Source organism: Odocoileus virginianus, chromosome 7, assembly GCF_023699985.2.
Source record: "Odocoileus virginianus isolate 20LAN1187 ecotype Illinois chromosome 7, Ovbor_1.2, whole genome shotgun sequence".
Classification (NCBI taxonomy): domain Eukaryota; kingdom Metazoa; phylum Chordata; class Mammalia; order Artiodactyla; family Cervidae; genus Odocoileus; species Odocoileus virginianus.
In genome coordinates this window covers 58,164,435-58,189,042 of record NC_069680.1, presented here as the reverse complement: position 1 = coordinate 58,189,042, position 24,608 = coordinate 58,164,435, and the positions used below count along the sequence as shown (strand labels likewise).

Here is a 24,608-nt window from a genome sequence, read left to right as displayed (position 1 = left end):
AGAAAAGGGAACCCTCTTACACTGTTGGTGGGAATGCAAACTAGTACAGCCACTATGGAAAACAAGTGTGGAGATTTCTTAAAAAGCTGGAAATAGAACTGCCATATGACCCAGCAATCCCACTTCTGGGCATACACACCAAGGAAACCAGATCTGAAAGAAACACGTGCACCCCAATGTTCATCACAGCACTGTTTATAATAGCCAGGACATGGAAGCAACCTAGATGCCCATCAGCAGACGAATGGATGAGGAAGCTGTGGTACATATACACCATGGAATATTACTCAGCCATTAAAAAGAATTTGTCTGAATCAGTTCTAGTGAGATGGATGAAACTGGAGCCCATTATACAGAGCGAAGTAAGCCAGAAAGATAAAGACCATTACAGTATACTAACACATATATATGGAATTTAGAAAGATGGTAACGATAACCCTATATGCAAAACAGAAAAAGAGACTCAGATGTATAGAACAGACTTGTGGACTCTGTGGGAGAAGGCGAGGGTGGGATGTTTCAAGAGAATAGCATCGAAACATGTATATTATCTAGGGTGAAACAGATCACCAGCCCAGGTTGGGTGCATGAGACAAGTGCTCGGGCCTGGTGCACTGGGAAGACCCAGAGGGATCGGGTGGAGAGGGAGGTGGGAGGGGGGACCGGGATGGGGAATACATGTAAATCCATGGCTAATTCATTTCAATGTATGACAAAAACCACTGCAATGATGTAAAGTAATTAGCCTCCAACTAATAAAAATAAATGGGAAAAAAATAAAATAAAATAAAATAAAATAAAAGTTTGGGACTTCCTGGTGGTCAGGTGGTTAGGAATCCACCTGTCAGCACAGAGGACATGGGTTTGATTCCTGGTCCAGGAAGATCACAGGCCGCGGGGCACCGAGGCACACGCGGCCATTCAGGAAGAGTCGTCACCAGTGAGGAGCCCGCACTTCACAAGCAGGAGCCCCGCTCACTGCAACTAGACAAGGTCTGCGCGCAGCCAAAGTAAAATTTTAAAAAGTAGTGAGTTTGTAAAATACAATTCCCTTCTAATATGTCATCTTCTCATAATTTTATGATTTTATAATACAGCTAAGCACACTGAGTTTTATTTCTGGATGGTTTTTATTCTCTATTATCTTCTTAAAATTTTTTTGGTAATGAGCATACATGAAATATTTTGTAATGTTTAGGAAGTCAATTTCATCATTCAAAACAGATTATGGGGACGACTTTGATGGTCCAGTGGCAAAGACTCTGCCCTCCCACCGCAGGGGCCCAGGTTCCACCTCTGTCCAGGGAAAATCCCACATGCTGCAATAAATATCCTGGACAAAGATCCACAACTAAGACCTGCCGCAGTCAAATAAGTATTTTTTTAAAAAGATTATGAAGTGATGTTTTCAACTTAAGGTAATGAAAGGTTTTTAGGTACTTCTCTGTAATCCCCCATAGTCATGGATGTTTCTGTACCACATAAATACTTTCAAGGGGGAAAAAAAGGATTGAGGTGAAAGAAACAGATCAGAGACAAGCACAAATCCTAAGATATGGGTGATAAATTACCTGATTGAAAATATCTCCTCGTACAGCTTCACAGTCAACTTTATATTTACAAATCAGGCAAGATGCTGTTGCAAAGGAACCTAAAAACAACCAACAAATACATGTTTTATGAAAGAAATTTTTCCATTTCTTAAATAAGTTATAATTAAATCTGATACTAGAAAAGCTGGAGACTTTAGAAATTTTAAGAGGTTCCACAAAAGAGATGTTTATATAATGACCCTTCCCCTAAAGCTACTCTTTTAATAAAATAACCAACTCCTCCAGGACTAAAACTGCAGATTTGGAAGGTTTCCATTGTATTAGCTTAACAGTTTTGTTTCAGGAACAGTTTAGATACAATAAAAGTCTATTCAAACTTGTTTTAAAGTCTTCAAATTTCTGAATTCTGTACATCTGACCAAATCAACAGTTCCCTTGATTTCCTCAAGACGCCATGTTTTTTTCATCCATAATATCACTTTTGTAATAAAAAAAGGTTATTTAAAAGAATGTAATAGGCTTCCCTGATGGCTCAGTGGGTAAAGAATCCACCTGCAATGCAGGAAATGTGGGTTCGATCTCTAGGTTAGGAAGATCCTCTAGAGAAGGAGATGACAACCCACTCCAGTATTCTTGCCTGAAAAATCCCATGGACAGAGAGGAGCCTGGTGGGCTACAATCCAGAGTTGCAAAGGGTCGCACATGACTAAGCACACTATTTGAAACTTGAATGTACACAACTGCTACATCTTTTGAAATCCAAATTAATATTTGACATTTGATACAATTAAGAGTTGAGGCCAGTATTTCAGGTTTCGTATTTTTGCAGTCTACTTTCCTTATCTGCACCTGATCAGGTAACATGATTAAATGATAAGGCTTAATCTCCATTCCTAAATGACAGCCTACTTACTAATCCTAATTTTCCCTACAAAACTAATATAACGGGAAAAGCAATTCTGAAGTTTACTAACCATGACACTGAATTATCCTTTGGATTCCTGCAACCTGCTCCAGTGTATCTATGTTCTGAGTATAGTTGCGAAGTAGTTTTCCTTCCTTATCGGACAAGGCTATGAATTTGTGACAAAGAGATGGTTGGAATTGTCCAGGATATATTTCCTAGATAATGCAAAAGCCAGAAAAAACATTAAGTGTTAACCAATGTCACAGGTTTAGGTTTAACAACAACAAAAAACTACCAATGATAATTAGAAAACAATACATGACAATCTCAAAGCATCTAGATGGATGCAACACACACAAAAGGATTGTTTCTATAATACAAATAAAACTCAGCAATTAGTGAACATGGCCTCTCGAAAAGGATAAAAATCGACCTGCAAACATCTCTTATAAATGTTATTTTAATAAAAGAATACATACCTTAATATATATCTAATTTTTGTTGGCTGCAAATTCAGATTTTTTTTTGGTAAAGGAAAAGGGGAAAAGTTTATATTGAAGTAAAAAATACCAAAGATATGGTGACTTCTTTTTTAAAACTAAAAAAGGCACTGTCAACATAATATTTAAAACTTTTGATTCATCATTCATTATAAATATCAACCTGTTGGAAGTTTAAAGCTAAAGTTTTAATTCCTTACCAAACTTGCTTTCCTTCCACTGCACAGGCACATACTGGCATAGTCTAGGGCTGCTCATGAATGCTGAGTTGCTGGATTTTGTGTGTGTGTTTTTCCCCCCAAATAATGCTTCAATGCTGTTTCTTCTTTAAAAACAAAGAATTCAGATATACACATGGCAAAAAGATCAGAAAAAAAAGTATCAATTTTGGTCCTCTCAACTTTTGACAGTGTTTTTATTAAATTTCATTTAGTAAGTAAATATGGCAAAGGAAGTTTCTTCTCTACTTTTTAATTGTAGTAGTACTTCTACTACTTCCTTACCATTCATTACCGCCTCTAACCTATTAAAGTGCTAGCAAAAAACTGGATACAACCATATGTCCACCAACAGAGGACTGGCTGTAGAAATATGGTACATCCAGAAGAGTGGATTGTGCAGCCATTAAATTGAATGAGGGAGTGACCTGCAAGATGGCCCATGACATGTGAAAAAAGTCAAGTTAGTCACCAATGTGTATAGTTTTGTTTTTGTTGTTTTGTAAAGAAGCAAAAATGGGAAATATATGCAAAGCATAGATACTTTCATTTAAACAAGTCAGGAAGGATAGAAACAAGCTATAAAACTGGGAAGGGGGTTGGAGTCTTCGATTCTGATATTATACAAAAAGTTTAATAGTAAAGATTCTACATGACTTTAACTTTTAACCTACTTAATATTTCAAGTTTAAAAAACAATCTACCAAGATACCCTTTAGGTGAGAATAACTGGCATGTCTCATTATAAATCTCATTATAAATCTCATAATAAGGTCTATCACATACATGACCATATGCTGCTGAAAATGTTACATACACAAAACCCAAGAATTCTGCCTCCCAAATTTTTATCATAAAGTTCATGAACAACTCTGCAATTCAAAAAGACAATGCATATAGAGAGAAGTAACAAGTGAAGAGTTTATTAAAGCTAATGTTTATGAAAAAATTACGTCACATTATGTTTGGACAACTAGGTTATGCTCTATTAACCACTGTTTTCTCATCAGATTACTTTGTTCTAACACCAGCACCTTATGAATCTCCCCTCCAGAAATAGCTGTTAGGATTTTTTTTAACAAATACAATATTCTAGGCATTGGACAGAACAGTAGTCAGGGAAGTGCTAACAGCAAGAACAGACGGCTGCCTACCTTCAGAGCAAGGCTGAGCAGCGGCAAGAGTACCAGGACTCCACCCCACAGAATGGAGTTGCATGTGCCTTACTACCCACCCTTTTTAAAAGATCCTGTGAGACACTAGCTCTTCTCCTCCCTGACTGCTTGAAGATGATGAACGACACAGTCACTATCCTGAGTAGAAAGTTTATGACCAACTGATTATTTCAGTAGAAACAAATGGTCATCGATGATCTTCACCATGGGTAGGGAATAGTACCCAAGACAGAAATTCAGGAAAAAAAAAAAACAAACCACCAGCCAAAATGTACAAGACCATACCAGATGTCACCCTTGTATTTGGATTCAGAACCCATTTTGGTGATGGCAAGACAAATGGCTTTGGCATGATTTTCAATTCCTGGGATTATGGGATTAAGAATGAGCCCAAACACAGGCTTGCAAGACATGGCCTGGAGGAGGAGAAAAACATCTCAAGAAGACAGCGAACGGCAGGCTAGGACAGAATGAAGAAAAGTCAGGGAGACTGCAGAGGCCAATGCTGGCGCTGGCAGAGAGGAGTAAGGCTTCTGCAGTGACCTATCTGTGGTGACTGTGCAGACTTGTCATGAAAGAATTAATAAACTAGAACTGTTAAAAAAAATACAAAAATTTGTGAGATACTAGATTCAGCTCTGTACTCCAGTTTCCCTTCATGTCCAACCCACTAACAATTCAGGGTAATTCCGTACTTAGACTTACAAATCAATTCCTGTAGTTCGGAGTAATTTATGAAAGGTTTATTTTATTTTGTAAGCTTACGTTTAATGGTTATTTGAAACTTTATCTATTTTCTTCCAAATATGCAATGGACCATGTCTGAATCACTAGATTTAAGTACTGCATTCCAACTAAGGGATATAATCTGAAATAATGGGAAAAATTTACTCTGAAAGGACTGTTTTAACAGAACTACCCCTGCATAAGGACTCACCAAAGTTTGAGATGCCACTATTTCAACAGACAGTACAAAAAGTTGTTAAGAAATTACAATTTAAATGTCTAAGCTCCCAACCAACCCCTTAACAAGGAAAATTTGTTAAAAATCCAATCGAGGGCTTCTCTGGTGGCTCAGTGATAAAGAATCCACCTGCCAATGTAGAAGACGTGGGTTCAATCCCTGGTCCAGGAAGATTCCAGATGCCGTGTGACAACTAAGCCCATGCACTGCAACTATTGAGCCGGTGCTCTAGAAGTCTGACAGCCGCAACTACTGAGCTCACATGCCACAACTTACTGAGGCCTGAGCACCCAAGAGTTTGTGCTCCCAAACAAGAGAAGCCACCAGTGAGCGGCACCATAAAGAGCAGCCTCCGCTTGCCACAACCAGAGAAAGCCTGCAGGCAGCAATGAAGATCCAGCACAGACCAAAAAAAACAAATTAAAAAAACCTAATTGGCTGGCAGGAAATACAACTTTCAGATAAAATACACATTAATTCTTCCTGTTGGAATTGTGACATTCCAGATCTGTTCTAAGACAGGCCATCCTAAATCTGAACCTCCTTAAGTCCTATTAAGGAACCAGTCACGTCAGTTGGACCACTGTTATTGCCATAGGAATCCATTTACAATAGACTGGAAGCAGAGCTGGGACCAAATGCTTGAAATGCTATTAAAATGACAAGCTGCTTTTATAAGCTATGTCCAGAAATGTGCAAACAATCCAGTAATTGGCCACAAGCAACCAAAGTGACCAAAACTAAAGCTTCGTTTTCGCCATAGTGAGTTTTCATGTAGGAATAATGGTTTTTCTCCAGATGCTCTCTGCTTGTTTGCTTCTCACAATTTCTACCAACATGAATGAGAATCCAGTCAAAGGCAGGGGTGTTAACTGCAGCCCCTTGAAAGTAGAAGGATTCACCAAAGTTTGAGATGCCACAATTTCAATTGGTAGTAGGAAGAGTTGTTAAGAAACTAGAATCTAAATTTTCCAAGGTCCCAAAAAGTAAGTGAAACCAAATCATCATAGTAATGAAAAATCTTCATAATCCCTAGTCTTCTTCCACTCATTCCACAAAATTATAGACTACTCAGGATCTTTATCCTAGTCAAAAACTTGTAAATCAGTCACCTGACAAATCTAACTACTTTTTCCCCCATTAAAAAGCTGGTTTCCTCCACTTTTTCCACACTGGGACACCAGATGCCAAGTATCTAAGGTTCTGCAGGCCATCTGGCCTCCTGTCTCCATGGTACGTATTACAGCCACCCAAGTCCTCCACTGTAGCATTTAAGCAGCCACAGGGACGTGTCCATGAAGGAGCACGGCTGTGTCCCAGTGAGACTTGACACCAGAATTTCATATAACGTTCACATGATGTAATTTTTTAATTCTTTTTCATATCCATTTAAAAGTTTTAGCTCATAGTTGTAAATAAACAGGCAGTGGGCCCCATCTGGACTCAGGCTGTAGTTTGCTGGCCCCTGTACTAACATAACATTAAGAGAATTTCAATTAGTGAAGCTATTCATTAATACGTAATGTTATGTCCCAGGTATAACAGGAGCACTTTATAATAATGCTGCAGACTGGGCTGAGGACTGGAATTTTACATTTTCAAGGACTGTAAAGGAAAAGAACACAGTATGACAGAGTTCCCATGTGGCCCACAAAGCAGGTTACATTTACTACCAAGACCTGTACAGAAAAAATCTGTTGATCCTCCTTTCTAGACATATACATCCCCATCTTGCAAGTGAGAAAACCAAAGCACAGAAGTAACACCAAAAGTCACAAAAGCCAGTAAGTAGCAGAACTATCATTCAAACCCAGTTTTGATGCCAAAGTGCAGCTCTTAGCCACTATGCAATTTCTGACTCCTCAACTTCATGTTCCCTGTTTTTTCTTCAGGTGAAGTACCATTTCTATTAGGTACTGAAAATCAGTCTACTGAGACTAATCTAGTTAAGTATATTTCACATTGCACACCCCGCATGGGATTACTAGAGACGAATTCTAATCACCCACCAACACTCTTCAAGAACGTATGTTCTCACAACTTTCTTGATGGCACAGTGGATAAGAATCCACTTGCCAATGCAAGGCACATGGGTTCATCCCTACACCAGGGAGATTTCAAATGGCACAGAGCAACGAAGCCGGCGCACAACTACTGAGCCTGTGCGCTGCAGGCACTGAGGCCGAGGCACCCGCAGCGTGCGCTCTGCCAACAGAGAAGCCAGCGCGTTGGGACGAAGAGCAGCCCCTACTTGCTGCAGCTCCAGAAAGTCTGAGGAACGCACCAAAGGCCCAGTGCAAGCAAAAATAAATAACTTTAACAAATGCATGTTCTTGGGAATTTCCTGGCAGTCCAGTGTTTAGGACTCCACACAACTTTTACTGCTATGGCCCAGGTTCAACCCCTGGTCAGGAAACTAAGATCCCACAAGCTCTACATTGCAAAGAAAAAAAAAAAATTCTCACAAATCAGTATGAAGAAAACAATCTCAGTAGAAAAAAAAATTACTAAGAACAACAGCGATTCAAAGATATACACATGGCAAGTAGTAAGAAGCAGTCATCTATCCTAGTATTAATAACAAAAACTCAGCCATTAACAGATGATTAAAGATATACTGTGGTTCAACTACCAAACAACACTATGCAGACTTTTCTTTAAAATGAGGTATATCTAAGAGCCATTATGAAACTATTTCCAAGAAAGTGGGGGAAAAAGCAATACAGAGAAAAGAGTGTGATTTTGTTGGTAGTCATTTTTAAAGTATTATTAGAAACTTACAATAACATTTCTCCCCCCTACACACACAAACAGGTTTACTCTTTTTTTCCCTAGAAGGAAACCCAGTGAAACATTTTACCATGGTAACCTTTAAGAAAGATTAAAGATAGGAAAACTGAAGGGAGAGGCCAACTAACATGTTTTCTACATTTTCAGTCTTTTCAAACCATACACACAACACACAGACATTCTTAAAAAAAAACAAAGAAAAAAAAACAACCAACAATACTAATGTATCATGGGAGGCTTTTTCTGTGGGGGAAAGGGCATGGGCATGCTAATTTAGCTTTCCAATACACTTCTGATGGGAGTACATTTTATCCACCCAGAACTATTAGCAATTTTGCTTTCAGGAAATTTAGAACATTAGAAACCTATCCAAAAGGACAATCAGCAGTACATTTTTAGTAACAGAAAGCAGGAAACATCCAAAATGAACACCTGCCAGATGAGTTACAAGAGATGGAGCCTATGATGAACCACCTGACTAACACTGTGATTGTTATCAAGTATTCCAAGTATCTGACAGAAAGTTTACTGAATGGAAAACACTACAAATGAGCTGGTTTTAAGATTCCTTAACCTTGTAACTACATAATCTGGTATATTTGTACCTATCAATAAAGTGACAATTTACTGAATAAATATACATTTTTTGAAGTTCGTTATTTATCCCTCTCCTTTCCTTGAATTTTATCCCTTGAGGGGAAAGGACATTCACCGTACTCAGTATTGGAGAGCAACTATATCTTTGAAAACAGTCCTTTAAAAAACAAAAAGTTATTCTATACAACCTCAGTTTCACCTTCACTAACTCTTAATAAAAATCACTCATATTTATTAGCCCCTGATAAATGAATTAATCTTTATAACTGCCACTCATATAGGAGGATTGGTTTTCATGGACTCCTGAGAACCATGGCCACAATTCATTATCAATTTAAGCCCTTATGCAAGAAGACGATGGTTCAAAACAAGAATATATAGCTTTAATGTTGGCCTTAATTGTTCTCAGATAGAAGAATTCAAAGTGGTGCCATAGCTAGGCACACTGTTGATACAGTAGTGGCTCAAACGGGGAGCAATTTTGCAGGAGACGTCTGGCAACATCTGGACACATTTTTGATCGTCAACACTGATGAGAAGGTGCTAATGGTATTTAATAGGAAGAGGCCATTGGTTGCTGCTAAATATCTCACAGTGCACAGTACTCACTGCAAAGAATTATCCATCCCAAATTGCCAACAGGTTGAGAAACTGCTCTAATGAACCAATAACCTCTTTCATACACCTCTCCTGTTACTTGGAGGTCCCAGTCTAGAAGAAATCTGTTTCTTCTTCACTATATACAATCAATGGCTTGATATATCTAGAGAAACTTTCCTTCCAAAAAGGTCTAAATTCACCATATTTCCTTTTTTCATGGCTTTATTATTAAATTCATTTTCTTTCAAAAGGAACCCCCCTACACTGTTGGTGTAAATTGGTACAAGCACTATGGAGTTTCCTTAAAAACCTAAGAGAGCGGACATGTGATCCTACAACCCACTCCTGGGCATATATCCAGAGAAAACTGTAATTCAAACAGATACATGAAATCTCAATGTTCTGTAGCATTATTTACAACAGCCAAGACGTGGAGACAACCTAACCGTCCATCAACAGATGACTGATAAAGATGTGGTAAATATATACAGTGGAATATTATTTAGCCATAAAAAAGAATGAAATAATGTCATTTGCACCAAAATGGATGGACCCAGAGATTATCATACTAAAGTGAAGCCAGACAGAGAGACAAATATCAAACATCACTTCTTTTAAAAAATAAAAATAACAAATTAACTTACTTACTAAACAGAAATACCCCAAAGACACAGAAAACAAACTTGTGGTTACCAAAGGGGAGACGGGGTTATAAACGAGGAGTCTGGGGTTAACATATGCTCGCTCCTGTATATAAAATAGATAACCGGGGCTTCCCTGGCAGTCCAGTGTTCACAATCTGCCTGCCAATGCAGAGGACATGGGTTTGACTCCTGGTCTGGGAAGAGCCCACATGCTGTGGAACAACTAAGCCCGTGCACCGCAGCTACTGAACCAGCGCTCCCGAGCCTGCACGCGCTACAGCGCTCTGCTCTGCGACAGGGGGAGCCACGAGCAGCCCTTGTGCCACAATGGAAGAGCAGCCCCTGCCTGCTGCAACAAAACCCAGGACAGCCACAAATAAATAAATAAAAATAGGGAGCCTATGAAGACCTACTGTATAGCACAGGGAACTATACTCAATATTTTATAACAACCTATAATGTAAATAATCTGGAAAAAAAAAGGTTATACAACTGGATCACTGTGCTATACACCTGAAACCCATTTTAAATCAACTACACATCAACTTAAATTCATTTTCTCTCACAACTAGAAAGTAACCATCTTTTTTAACTTTCTGCATAGTAGAGAAACTGGTAGAAAATTTTAGATTCTGAGTATTTTACTCATGTATTCTTTTTGGAATCTAGTAAAATATTACAAGATTTACATATCCTCCCCATTCTTAATTTCTGAACACTGTCCTTCATTCTTTGTCCTTTCTTATTTGTCCTTCAGCTTTTTCCTATTTATTCATTTTTAGACTCTAACTCAATCTCTCTTACCTATTACCATTCATTTTAAGCGGTACTTCAGCAACTAGATGCTTTTCTTTTGGTAGTTTTTAATGTGAGAACTGAACAACAATCTTATGTAAGTAGAAGTTATAAAGATTAATTCATTTGTTTAGCTCCAGCTTTCACAGAGAAGTGACACATGCTGCCTCTCCCAACTTTTTCTTCTCCCAGGCACCATAAAATCTGTACACTGTCACAAATTAACACTGCCATTTTTACTCTGGGCTTCCCAGGTGGCTCAGTGGCAGAATCTGCCAATGCAGGAGACACAGGTTTGATTCCTGGATGGGGAGGATCCCCTGTAGTAGGAAATGGCAACCCACTCCAGTATTCTTGCCTGAGAAATCTCATGGACAGAGGAGCCTGGTGGGCTACAGTCCACGGGGTCACAGAGAGTTGGATAAGACTCAGCGACGGAGCACGGCACAGCAGCATTTTTGCCCCAATTCAGATCTTATTTTCTCTTTTGCCCTGTCTAGATTTCTATCATGTGCATTTTTATAACCTGTCTTTGTAAGAGTAATACTTAATTGCTTCTGTATATTCTTATACATCAAAGCCAGTTTAAATAGACTGGAGACCTCAGCTGGTAGAGCATCAGATTTTTAATCTGAGGTTCAAGTCCCTGTCAAAGCACCAAAAATAAATGAACAAGAATATCCTACTAAAACCAGTTTAAGCTAAAACTGAATATTCATTATGTACATTAAACAAAGGTTACATTCTTTCTCACCTTGCTATTTGTATTCTCAGTTACCATAGTTTCCCCAAGTGTGAGATTACTACCTTCACTAGGCAATTTAATATACACTTAAGTGACAGGGTTTTGAAAAACCTGGGAAGTTAGTCTGGACATGTTTTTTGTTTCCTCTCAGAACACAGAATTTACAGCAAAAATCTTGTAAGCATTAAATACATGCACCAGTAAATCAAGCTCTTATACTCAGATACCAGATCAGAGTAATTTCTAGTTACTTGATGGCTTTCTTAAAGAGTTCATTCCTGTGCAGTCCCCTTGGGGAACTGGTGGTTAGGACTCTGCGCTCCCCCAGCAGACTGCAGGAGGCATGAGTTCCACCCCTGGTCAGCGAACTAAGATCCCAAAGGTCACAGAGTGAGGTCAGAAAAAAAGTCTTGCAGCAGTACCCCTAGCACCAGTAGATAAAAAACAGTAAATCTTCACAAAGTCACATTCTTGTAACAAAGAAAAACGAATAGAAACTAACTTTACATTATTTGCTCAGTTCACTGTGAACCAGAAGTCTATTCTAAAGGACAGACCATCATCACTACTGATATATGAAGTTCAAAAGTTTTCTAAGTTTCAAGTTGATTATTGGCAAGATTCAAATTTCCCTTAGTAGCCTGCAGAAAGTTTTCAAATTCAGTTTTCAGTTTTAGCAAGTAAATAGTTTTCTAAGAAATTCCAATGTAATATCCCCATCTTATTCTAATTCCTGTTTATAAGCACACTTGCACAAAACAAAATTATTTAAGATAGTCCATCAATTTAAGCTAACACATGTATTCTAAATTGGCAGAGGTTTTCCTATAGTTATATAAACACACCACATGATTTGAAAGTAGTTGAGGTCATCCTTTAATTAAGATTCAATTCCATTTCATTTCTATGCCCATTAAAGAATAATCAGTAATACAAAAGACCCTTTCAAGTATACTGAAGTTTAGCAATAACAATTTACCAAATTTTGAATTTACTGCACCGCAACTATTAACATCATGCAAGCATAACTCAGAGACACCATGAGTTTGGTTCCAGACCACAGCAAAAAAGCAAGTAACCCAATCAAGTCAGTTAAATGAATTTTTTTGGTTTCCCCATTCATAGAAAGTTATGTTTATACTATACTGTAATTCATTAAGTGTGCAATAGCATTATATCTCAAAAAAATGTACATTCCTTAAATAAAAACATTTTATTGCTAAAAAGAATGCTAACCATCACTACATCCTTGGTAATAACAAAGATCACTGATTCCAGGCCACTTTAACAAATAATGAAAAAGTCAAATACTGTGAATTACCAGTGGGTGACACAGAGACATATGTAAGCAAGTGCAATTGGAAAAATGACACCTACAGATCTGCTTGATGTAGGGTTACCATTATGCCTCAAATTTGTAAAAACAAAAAAGCTCACAGTATCTGTGAAGGTTAAGGATACAGAGATAAGGGCTTCCCTGGTGGGGTCCAGTGGCTAAAAGTCCACTGGCCAATACAGGGGACATAGACTCGATCCCTGGTCCAGGAAGATCCCACATGCTGCTGGGGCAACTAAACCCATGAGGTGCAACTACTGAAGCTAAAACACCCTAGAGCCTGTGCTCTGCAACAGGAGCAGCAATGAGAAGCCTGTGCATCACGGAGTAGTCCCTGCTCGGCACAACTATAGAAAGCCCTTGAGCAGCAATGAAGACCCAGCGTAGCCCCAGCCTCCCCAAAACTGAGAGGTGAAACGCTTAAATAAAGCATACAGTGAGGATGTGCATAGACTGTGTGCAAATACCACTGTATATAAAGGACTTAAGCATCCTCAGATTTTGGTATCTGAGGGAATCTTAAACCAATCCCCACCTCAGATACCAAGGGATGACTGTGATGTCAAACTTTAAACTCCAGAGCTGCCAAATAAAAACATCTGAATCATATACACGATTCAGATTTTCTAGTAACCACATTAACAATGTGAAATTTTCACAATTTATAACCCAATACCAAAGTATTGCTATTTACACATATAATCATTATATATAATAAAATATTTTGTATGTTTTTCATACTAGGTTTCCAAAACCTGGTATGCCTCCCACACTTGCTAACATAATATCTCAGTACAGAACACTTAGGTACTCAATAGCCCCACATGGCAAATGGCTTCTGAACTGGACAGAGCAGCTCTACCTACTCTAGCGCAGAATCAACCCTGACTAAAATGCAATCTAAGAGCCTTCTCTACCCCAATCACAGGCATATCTCCTCACACTATAAAACATACTGAGCAGATGTTATAATCTTTGTGATCCATAAAAAATACTCAATATCAAAACAGGGAATCTCCCTGGTGGTTCAGTGGCTAAGACTCTGCGTTCCCAATGAAGAGGGCTGGTGTTCGATCCCTGATCAGGGAACTAGATCCCACATGCCACAACTAAGAGTTTGTGTGCTGCAACTAAAGATCGAAGGAAGATCCTTCATGCCACAACTAAGACCCTGCAGAGCCAAATAAATATTAAAAAAAAAATTCAATATCAAAACAGTGGTATTACTTTTATATGATCTGCTGCTGCTGCTAAGTAGCTTCAGTCGTGTCCGACTCTGTGCGACCCCATAGATGGCAGCCCATCAGGCTCCCCAATCCCTGGGATTCTCCAGGCAACAACACTGGAGTGGGTTGCCATTTCCTTCTCCAATGCATGAAAGTGAAAGTGAAGTTGCTCAGTCGTGTCCGACTCTTAGCAACCCCAGGGACTGCAGCCCACCTGGCTCCTCCGTCCATGGGATTCTCCAGGCAAGAGTACTGGAGTGGGCTGCCATTGCCTTCTCCATTTATATGATCTACTAACCTCTAAAAAAAGCCTGGACAATGTAAAGGACAATGTAAAGTGAAGTGCAAACCGGAGAAATATGAAATAGCCTCTTCTTTGAAAATAAGCACAATCATAAAATGAAGAAAGGCAAATGACAGTCCCTATGGGGAAGAAGGGATTTCTGACTAAAATGATTTTGATATCAGTGATTTCACTCCACCACAGTACTAGCATTCAATTTACTAGACAGCCATTCAAAATAATTTTTCATGACAGGAGGACAAAGAAACAGCTAGAAAAGTTCGTAGTACCTTTGCAAACTTGAAGAATGGTCTTGGATCTTTTCTGAAATATTCAATATCAAACATTGCTTGAGGATCTGGAAGGTCTGGAAAGTCTATTGCAAGGCGAGCATAAATACCATCTCTTGACCTGAAGTCAGGTATTCCACAAGAAACAGAAACCTGAAATACGCATGGCATAATTTGCACAATTAAATCTTCTACTGCTACCTTAATAATTACTAGTCCTCTTATCACACAATTAGGGAAGAGCTGAAAATATTTTTAGTTTGAAACTTTTGGGGAATACAGATACTGCCTTAGTTTAATTTCTAATAGAAATAAAATACTCAGAAAACCAGTGTAATTAAGTCCACCAATATTCCCTTCATAAGGGGGTAAGGAATTCATAAGTGGGTAATTCATAAGGGGGTAAGGCTAACTTTAAACCTTTATAAGCATTTAACCAACAAATTAAAGCAATTCCAACTTGATTGGGAAGGAAGTAAACCATTTCAAATTATTTTAACTAGAAAGTGGGAAAGAGTTTCAATCAGTCAAGTATTTCCAAAAAAAAAATCCCTCATCTAAATCAGGGTTCTATTACTTCAAAAACACTAAATTTCTTAATTTCCCTTAAAAAACTATGCTGTACAATACTGCAATTTAAAATTTTGAAGAACAAATTTAGATTCTGTGCTTTTTCTACAAATAAACTGACAATTTCAAATTTGGATTTCAGAAGTTACCTATTTCACAATTTTGCCTGTGTTTACTCCATTTTGGTCTCAGGGCAAAAACAAACGCCTAAGTCACATTGGGGAAGCAAAACATACCTATTTGTCACGATCATCTAATGTTAAATAACACTCTCCCTGAACTCAACAGGTCAGAAAGTAGGACTCAACTTTACTCCAAAAACTGTTCTGTCAGTTCCATGTAACATATTCTGTATTCAACACACAATATGAAATAGCCTAAGTAACTAGTTAATTGAGACGGAAAGTGGGGCAAATGGAAAATGTCAAGCCACCACAATCACATCATCTTAATTTAAAATGGATGAGAGACGATATATAAGAATGCTTACAATGCTCCACACTGTAACAGTATTATCAACATTTAAAATTTAGTAAGCTGATGGGTAAAAAAGTGAAAACTCACTAATACTTAATTTGCATTCACTGAGTACTGATATTGAGCCTCTTTTACAATCATTTGCAAACCATCTTGTTTGTCTATGGTCTTTGCCTTTTTTCCATTGTATTATCGTTATTTTCAATCAATTGAAGCTAGCTGTACATTAGAGAAATAATCCTTTGTAAGTCAAACATGGTGCTTTTTATAAAAATCTGCTGTCTGTATTCCACTTCTGTTTATGGTGCCCTATCTCACGTTAAAAAAAACTTCTATGTAACTGGGGGAAAAAAAAGATGGAGGAGAGGTAGGAATCTGTTACCTTTCCTACACTAAGTTCTCCACTTACCAATACATACACATTAGGTTCCTAGTTTCTCCATGAAGGCTGAGCAAATAACCAATTTTTATCATTAGGCCCTGACACTGTAACACACGCAGAATTCCCTGCATCTTCTTTAGGAGTTGGGTATAATAAAGCACGTAAAAATCTTACCTTAATCCCACTTACCTACTGTGTCAATAAACAGAAGGGCATCTTTTTTAAGGTTACTAAGAAGTTTAAAAAATCCTGAACCAATTTAGTAACTGCTGCTGCACTCACTTTTTAGCAGTTTCCAAACACAAATGCCCATTATCATATAAGGATAAATTCTATACCAGAAATGTGTTTCTGGCTAGGACAAGGCTGAAGAGAAAATACACACCTTCCTGCTTTTACTAGTATTCTCATCCATCTTACATACCCCAGCTCCAGTTAGAACTATAATTTTTTTGCACTCTTGCAGTAATTTCACAGCATCTTCAATTGTATTAATATCTTTCCTTTTTTTCCTTTTTGGTGGTTCTGAAAGGATATTAATAACAATCTGCCACAGTGTCATATCATCCAATTCAGGTGGAGGAATTGTTTCTGGTAGTAAATCTTTAAGAATTGTCCGAGGATCTGTGCCAATCATGAGATGTTGCTGAACAAAAGTATATGGACCTATATTAAAAGGGAAAAGAACTAGATCAATCCACTCCAAGTCATTCAAAATCTCATTTATTTTCTGAAGTAGTTAATTAGCAATCCTTACGGCTGTTTTGTAAAGTAAAAAAAAAAAAGCACTGCAAAGGTGTTTCATTCAGAACATCTTCAAAGCTAATGTTATATATCCCAATGAAATGAGGAGCTGAGACTCAGAGCCAATGCTATATATCCTGTCCCCTGAGCTATAAAATGCCAGGTATATATTTTAAAGGGATTCTCCGGTGGCTCAGTGGTAAAGAATCCATCGACCTTCAATGCAGGAGGCCCTAGTTCCATCCCTGGGTAGAGAAGATCCCCTGGAAAATGAAATGGCAACCCAATCCAGCATTATTGCCTGGATAATCCCAGGGACAGAGGAACCTGGCCAGCTACAGTTCATGAGGTGGAATCAGATGCAACTTACTGACTAAACAACAACACGTGCAAGAGTCAAGTGAATTTACTACTAGAACTAGATTTCTCTGGTTAAAACCTAAACAAGTATAACTTAAATACAACAGACGTACAAAAGAGCTCTGCAAATCAATAAAGATCTTACCCATCATGAAAGCCCACCCTATTTATCATTAAAAACACAGAAAAAATGAAATCTATACTTAACTACTGTCTTTAAAATTTTCCCAGTAACAATTTCAATTTCATCTTAACCAGTCTCTGCAATGATATGTACAATGCTAATGTTCTGAGCTTTAATAATTCTTTGCCCTAAATTCTTAATCAGTTCCTAGCTTAAGAAAACCAAAAATACAGTCAATATAAACACTGAAGAGAAACTAATCACCACTATCTTTAAATAGTCAAGGCATTTCTGGAAAAAGAGCATGTCAAGGAAAAGAATATTTTGAGACAGTCATGTCACTACTTTGATATAAAAACCTCATAGTGTTCTCTACTTCAAAATACTTTTCCATTTCATCAAAATACTTAATATTTACTGAGGGAAAACTTTTCCAGGCACTGACTAAATAGTATACAAACCAGTCAGAAATCGCTGGCCCCCAGGGACTTTATATTCTAATACAGCAATAAAAGTTACATACAGAAATTGTCAAGTGGTAAGAGTTAAGAAGAAAAATTATAGAAGGATATGAAGAAGCAAGCAAGATACTTTGGAGGATGACCATTCCACATGGAGGGTACAAGTGGAAAGGACCTGGTTTTTGAGAAATAACACAGGCCAGCTTCCATGGGCCCATGCTGTTTAATAAAAACAGTAGAGAACAAAGTACTAGACTTTCCCTAAAACCAAGCTGACATTAAATCTCAGTAAACACCTAAGAACCTCATCACAAGACAATAAGGGAAGAAAGAAATATATTTTTCGTTGACATAAAAAGAAAATACCAAAGAAAAGACAGTTCTTAAACTGTGAAACCATACCTATCCGAGGTCTTGGAGTCCAGTCACTAGAACTCGCATGCGAGGCTCTATCATCTTCGTCACTTTCACACGAATGAAAACCGTTGGTGATGATTTCATCACCAAACAGAAGGTTATCTGCAAAAGAAACCAAAGGTAACTCAAGGTTGCGGAAACAATCTGCATCTAAAATTATGAAGCTCTATAATTATTGTTATGCAGCAATTTCCAGTGAATAAAGCACTTAACATTTACTCATACTGCCCCGCTAAAAAATGTCTACTGGATCAACTCACACCGTTCACAGGAACAGTATATCCTCTGGGGATTCTGCTCAGAAGCTTAAGTTTCATCAAAATCTAGAAATAAATTAATTCTTAATCAAAACACAAAAAGTAGCAACCTTACTTGAATTTATCGATCACAAATAATGGTTCATAAAACTTACCAAATAAAAATTTACCCAAAGAGTCATGCAAACAAAGCTATGGCAACTTGCACTTCTCTTATATAACGTTAAATCTACAAAGGTACCTTTGCATTATTTGTTTCCCTTATTAAACTATGTTTCTTGAAAACAGTGTCGTTTTTCTAATCCAGTCCCTAAGGCACATGTTATCTTTACATATGGTCAAAGGGTCCACTGATTGGATTTATTGGTACAAATAATAGAGAGGCACATCTGTCTAGATAAAAACTGAAAACACTGAAGAATGACAAGACACACAACTATCACACCTACTTTAGCATGTCAGAAAAATGTCAATTCGTGTTTCAGGGTGACATATACACACACGAAGACAGTTCATGTAAAAACCACTGTAAGAACACGGTTAGAGGAAAAACACTATTCACGGCAAAGTAGTCTAAAACACTATTACTCTCCTACGCCCACTATTAATTGCACCACAGAAGGGTAATGTCTTTATAAACAACTCTTTAAAACAAGTTTAAAAATAAAGTCCCTGCAAAAAACCCCAAGAAATTTCGCAGGTGTCAGTTTGCCACGGCAACCGCAAAAGGCTGGCGCAAGGTACAGTCAAAAAGTTGCAGGTTGAAGTGTGCGGGACGGGGAGGGGCGGAGAAGCGAAGGACATTTAACAAAAGCAATACGCTAAAGGGGTAGGAGGGGAGAGAAACTTATTTTAAAACCGACTGCGAGGGTAGCCCGCCCCGCGGCTGCGCAAAACGCGAGGCCGCTGGGGCGGGCCGCGGGGAGGAAGGGGGGAGGTAGAGAGCAGGGAAGGGAGCGAGTCCGCGGGCCGCTCCGGCAGCCCGGCCCTCAGCCCCGCAGGCGCGCGGCTGAAGAAGGCCCAGGTCGGCAGGGGGACGCCGCAGAGTCAGGCCCGAACCCCCAAGCCGCCCGAGACTCCACCACCCGACGCCAGGAGGGGCCCCGGGAGGAGGAGGGGGGATGCGCAGTCCCAGCCGCCCGCGCCCGGCGCACCTCGGTACCCAATAGCCGCCGCCGCCTCTTCCTCCTCCTCGCCCTCGTCGTCGTCGTCGTCGTAGAAGTCGTCGGCCGGTGGCGCCTCCCGGGATAGGCCCTGTAAGCCCGGCCCATTGTCTCCTTCTCCGGCCGCCGCCGCCGCCGCCACCTGGGCCTCCCGCCACAGCGCCGCTGCCGCCGCCGGGCAGCCGCCGGCCGCCGCCGGCAGTTCCCGCTCGGGGGCCGTCCCAGCGGGCTCGCCCGGGCCCCGCCCGACGCCGGAGCCGTCTCTTCGCGGCCTCTTGCGGAGCGGCTCCCCAGCAGGCGGCGACGGGGCCTCCCTCTCAGCCGCCACTGCCGAGGGGGAGCCGCCGGGCTGAAGGGCGAGGGCCGCCTCGTCCGCCATCTTTCAACCGCCTCTCTGGCCCTCCTCCCTCGCCTCTTCTGCTCCCGCTCGACTCGCGGCACTGGCGCCCCCGCCGCTCGGGCTGCGGGAGATTTAAACCCCGTCACGTGACGCGCCCCTCCTCGCCCCCGCCCTCCCGCAGCTCCCGCCACCCACGCGGGCCGGACCACAACACCGCGGGTCACGTGGCCGGCGGAGGCGGCGTGGGCCTGGAGGAAACCCCGCCCTGGGTGCTGCGGCCCCACCCCTTGGAGGCAGGCGCGTCTCGCAGCCAAACTTGTCTTTCAGAGTCTTCAAATCAGTGCCCGCGGGGTGGTTCAAGTTTTGGTTCGCAGCGCCAGTTTCCACTTCTGCCTGAAGAGCACACTTTGCTCGACTGTCTTTGTCTTTTCTGGACTTATGCTAAGGATTAATACTAAGTTCCTGAAAGGAGTTAAGGAATGAAGCTGGCCAAGGCTAAACTTCCCGAAATGTGTGATCGGTCAGTTTGTTAACGGACTACTGAAGTGAAATTCGCTCAGTCGTGTCCGCCTGTCTGTGACCCCCATGGACTATAAGGTCCATGGCATTCTCTAGGCTAGAATACTGGCATGAGTAGCCTTTCCCTTCTCCAGGTGATCTTCCCAACCCAGGGATCGAACCTAGGTCTCCCGCACTGCAGGTGGATTCTTCACCAGCTGGAGAAATAGAGGCGACAGCACGGTTCACTTGTCATCCTCCACACCCCATCCGCACAGCTTCTCTTTGGCTCCTTTTCTCTTTGCTTTTGTCTTTAGACTATTGCTCTTTCTTTCTCTCTCCATCCCTTGTAGGGTGGTGTAGGTTGTCCCTTAAAGGCATGTGTGCGCCCTGCAAAGACCTTTGAGGCCGAGGGATGATCAGCCTACCTGCTTTGTGGTCCCAGCTTGGCCCCAAATGTGTGATTTCCCTCCTATAGGTTTCATAAAATGAGTATATGGGGTCAAGTGGAGTGGTATGAAGATAACTGGGCTGAGCATGACTTGGCCGCTACAAACATGTAGATTTGGGTAAGAATTTGAGATCCTTTTAGCATGAGAAGTTTAGCTTTTCTGAACCCAAGATCTTCATCTGTAAAATGGTTAATAACTACTTTGTAGGGTTGTGATGAGAATTAAAGATAGCCAGATGTAAAGTGAAGAGTGTACATAGTAGCTAAAAATATTAATTCCTTTCCTACTTGAAGTCCCTCTACTGTTCACTTTTCCTGAAATTTTAGGACTCTCACTCCACATCTAGCCTTAACTAAGGACTTCGTAGGCATCTGTCTCTGAAACATAGCACTTCTACCCCCTTAAGGGGTAGTGAGTTTATAGTTTATCAGTCCGTAAGCTTTAAGTGGGTCCTGTCTATACAGTGACAATTACTGTTTGAACTTAAGAAAGCAACTTAAGGTGTTTCATCCTTTAAAAACAAACAGTTCTAATTTTGAAAATGTAACTGGAAGGTCCCATCTAAACCCAAAAGTCTTTGTACCTCGAGTTAAACTGACAGTCTCTACAGCTGGTGGTTTCATTTCTGAAAGTGATGATCTCTTTCATGCTAAAAGGCTTGAAATCACTGAAGTGTTCCTTCAGAGTGATGCCCTGTAATCAGTGTGTGAACAAATCCTGTGGTCTTTTCTTCCCTCCTACACTCCTTTTAGTGCTTAATTAGGTAGACACCTCATCCTTCCTGGCTTTCATACTTGATCCTATTCTGTCTCCACTTTATCTGTCTTATCTCATAAAATATTTCAAATTGCTTCTCAACTATGTTGGTAGGATATAATATATAAAATGTTGAAGTCAATATTCTATCAAAATAGAAACAGAACTTCCAGATTTTTAAAACAAGACATTTGTAAGCTTATAAACATCTTATTACTTCATTCATTTGTATATGTTGTACCTCAAAGACACTTGATGGTGGTCATGAAATACTGTGTGATCACTGTGATTACTTGTGTACTGAAAGATCAGATGGCACAGACATGGCCAGTAGGATAAGCAAGAGACAGAAGTTGTATTACAAAACAAAACAAACTCACCTCTTCTGGCCTTACCAGTAGTTGAAAATTACTTGCATGAAATTCAGCTCATTCTCTGTTCCTAAAGCTGGAAATTCACGTTCAGTTTTTCAGATTTCCTATGAATCTAGCGTTGACCTTCTTATTAGTATTTTTGGCATTATAATTCTCTAAATAGTGCTTTTCATATTACAAAGCTTCTTTTTTTAGAATGAGGAAAGCTCTTTACATTCTCATATGGAATGATCTCCAAGCTGCATTGGGCAAGATGTAAAACAGTGTGTGCAGGATAGTGCTGTTTGTTTAAAAAAAAAAAGGTGTGTGGAAGTGAGACCAGATGCATGCATTAGCTTATAGATATGTATAAAATAACACTGGAATCACTTGAAATAAGTACACACATGCCTGCCACGTATTTGTCATACTTTTTGCCTGCGCCTCCTTTCCTAGAACAAATCCTCTCTACTCCTTATTCAGTACATTAGAGAGCACATTCCCCTATTTTATTTGTTAACTTATTTTTCTCTATGTGTTTTATTGACTGTCTCCCCCAACTACAGCAGGGAATTTGTTTATCTGGCTCACCTCTGTATCATCAGCTATCTAGTGGAGAGCTAGCACATATATTTATTGAACAACAGACTAAATGAAGAATCTAAAGGAAACCTGCCACATGGGAAAAGAATTGTTGAATGAAAGGTGTTGGGCAGGGACTTCCCTGCCCAGTGGCTAAGACTCCAAGCTCCCAATGTAGGGGGCCCAGGTTTGATCCCTGGTCTGGGAACCAGATTCCACATGTGCAGCTAAGACCTGGTGCAGTCAAATAATATTTTTTTAAAAATAAAAGGGAAAAAAATGGTGATAGGTGACAAAGGTGCCTTAAAAAAAAAAAAAGGCAATCTAAATCAGTTTGGGGCCAGCATAGTTCACATGAGAATGTTAGTAAAACATATGAGATTTCTGATATCTTGTTCAAGAGGATGAGCATGGTGTACTGGCCTATGTGGTGTTTCCCAACACCAACAACCAAATCTCTGATTCTTCAAACAATAACTGGATATTCAGCAATTCAAATCATTTTTGACATTAAATACTGGGAGCTGGTGAAGGTCTCAGTCTCACAGGACTGTCCCCAGTTCAGATGCCAGTCACAAGTCCAAGATGTTATAGATTTCTGACCAACAGGCTTTGAATTTGGAGTTCCCATGAAACTCTCCTAAAGTTCAATAATTTCCTCCGGTGGCTCACAGAACCCAATAAGACACATTACTTATATCTACAAAGAAAGCATTAACTTTTGTATCCTTACAAAGGAGACATATGAACAGCCAGATAAAGAGATACACAGGGCAAAGTCCACAAAGATGCTGAGCAAAAGTCCATGTGGAATTGGGGTGCACCAACCTCCCTGCGCTTCACTGTGTTCACCAACTTGGAAGCCATCTGAAGCTTCTTGTTCAAGAGTTTTTATAGAACTTAAAGTCTCCAGCACACCCTGCCCCTCACTCGAGGTCAGGAGTAGAGCTGAAGAGTTCCCACTCTCTAGTTACTTGGTCCTTCTGGTGACCAGCCCCATCTCAAAGCTGTCTTGGGGGTCCCACCCTAAGACCTACTTTATGCTACCTCATTAGCATAAACTCAGAAGTGGTGGAAGGGCCTTCTTAGAAATAAGAAAAGATGCTCCTGTCACTCAGGAGACTACAAGTGTGTTAGGATTTCTGTGTTTAGAACAGGAGAGGAAAACAAAATATATCATACTAAGGCTGTCATAGACTTCAGACACTAATTACTAAGAAGATTTTGAAGATTTTTAACTTGTTTTCTCGTCCTAGTAATCCTTAGCTTTTATTTATTTATTTGTTTTTGGTGTGAATATCTAAGTCTATGAATACAAGAATACTTATTATGGCATTCATGTTGTTGGGAAAAAAGTCCAGAAACACATCCAGATGTCTTCAATAGAAAACCTGTTGATTAAATTATGATGTATACATACTGTAGCATATTATGCAATCCTTAAAAAGATCTGTAATGGTGGTTCTTGAGAAATGTTTATCTGATACACTGGGAATAACAAAAGTAAGTTGCACAAAAATGTGCATATTATGATCCACTTTTATTACTTAATAAGTATACCTTTTATTATTTAAAAACCTCTATATAATACCTGGGCTTCCCTGATGGCTTAATGATGAAGAATTTGCCTGCCAAGCAGGAGACATCGGTTTGATCCTTGGGTCAGGAAGTTTCCATGGACAAGGAAATGGCAACTCACTCTAGTATTCTTGCCTGAAAATCCCACAGATGGAGGATCCTGGCAGGCTACAGTCCACGTGGTTGCAAAAGAGTTGGATGTGACTTAGCAAATAACAACAACAAATAGAACACCACTATAGAAAGCTGTATACAAGTATCACTGTGGAGGTTTGGAAAAAGTATGGAAATGTACATATCACAATGCCAACATTTTAACATCCTTGATGAATTGGGGGTGGAAATTATTGGCAGGGTTGAGGACACCTCGGTAAATATTTCTTGCCAAAATATTATGTATTAGAATGAACATTTTAAAAAAATATAATAGCAAAAGAGTAACCACTTTTTGAAACTACAGCCTGAGGGCTA

The 24,608-nt window shown here is 39.7% G+C and overlaps 1 protein-coding gene and 1 pseudogene across 3 annotated transcripts in view; one reads left to right on the top strand and one right to left on the bottom strand.

The window, feature by feature from the left end:
* Positions 1-20,039, bottom strand: part of SIRT1 (sirtuin 1) — a 28,893-nt gene extending 8,854 nt beyond the window's left edge. Inside the window, exons 1-6 of one of the 3 annotated variants that reach the window (XM_070470730.1) lie at positions 19,570-20,039; positions 18,144-18,260; positions 16,438-16,718; positions 14,624-14,776; positions 2,528-2,675; positions 1,572-1,651 (exon numbers count right to left, since the gene is read on the bottom strand). In XM_070470730.1, coding sequence (XP_070326831.1) covers positions 1,572-1,651; positions 2,528-2,675; positions 14,624-14,776; positions 16,438-16,718; positions 18,144-18,260; positions 19,570-19,957 — 1,167 coding nt within the window. In that variant the 5' untranslated portion in view covers positions 19,958-20,039. Of the gene's footprint in view, positions 1-1,571; positions 1,652-2,527; positions 2,676-3,160; positions 3,267-14,623; positions 14,777-16,437; positions 16,719-18,143; positions 18,261-19,569 lie in introns of those variants that run through there. The other 2 variants (XM_020869855.2, XM_070470731.1) reach the window with 2 other exon arrangements.
* LOC110122381 (small ribosomal subunit protein eS24 pseudogene) lies at positions 4,372-4,925 on the top strand (annotated as a pseudogene).
* Positions 20,040-24,608: the final 4,569 nt, after the last annotated feature.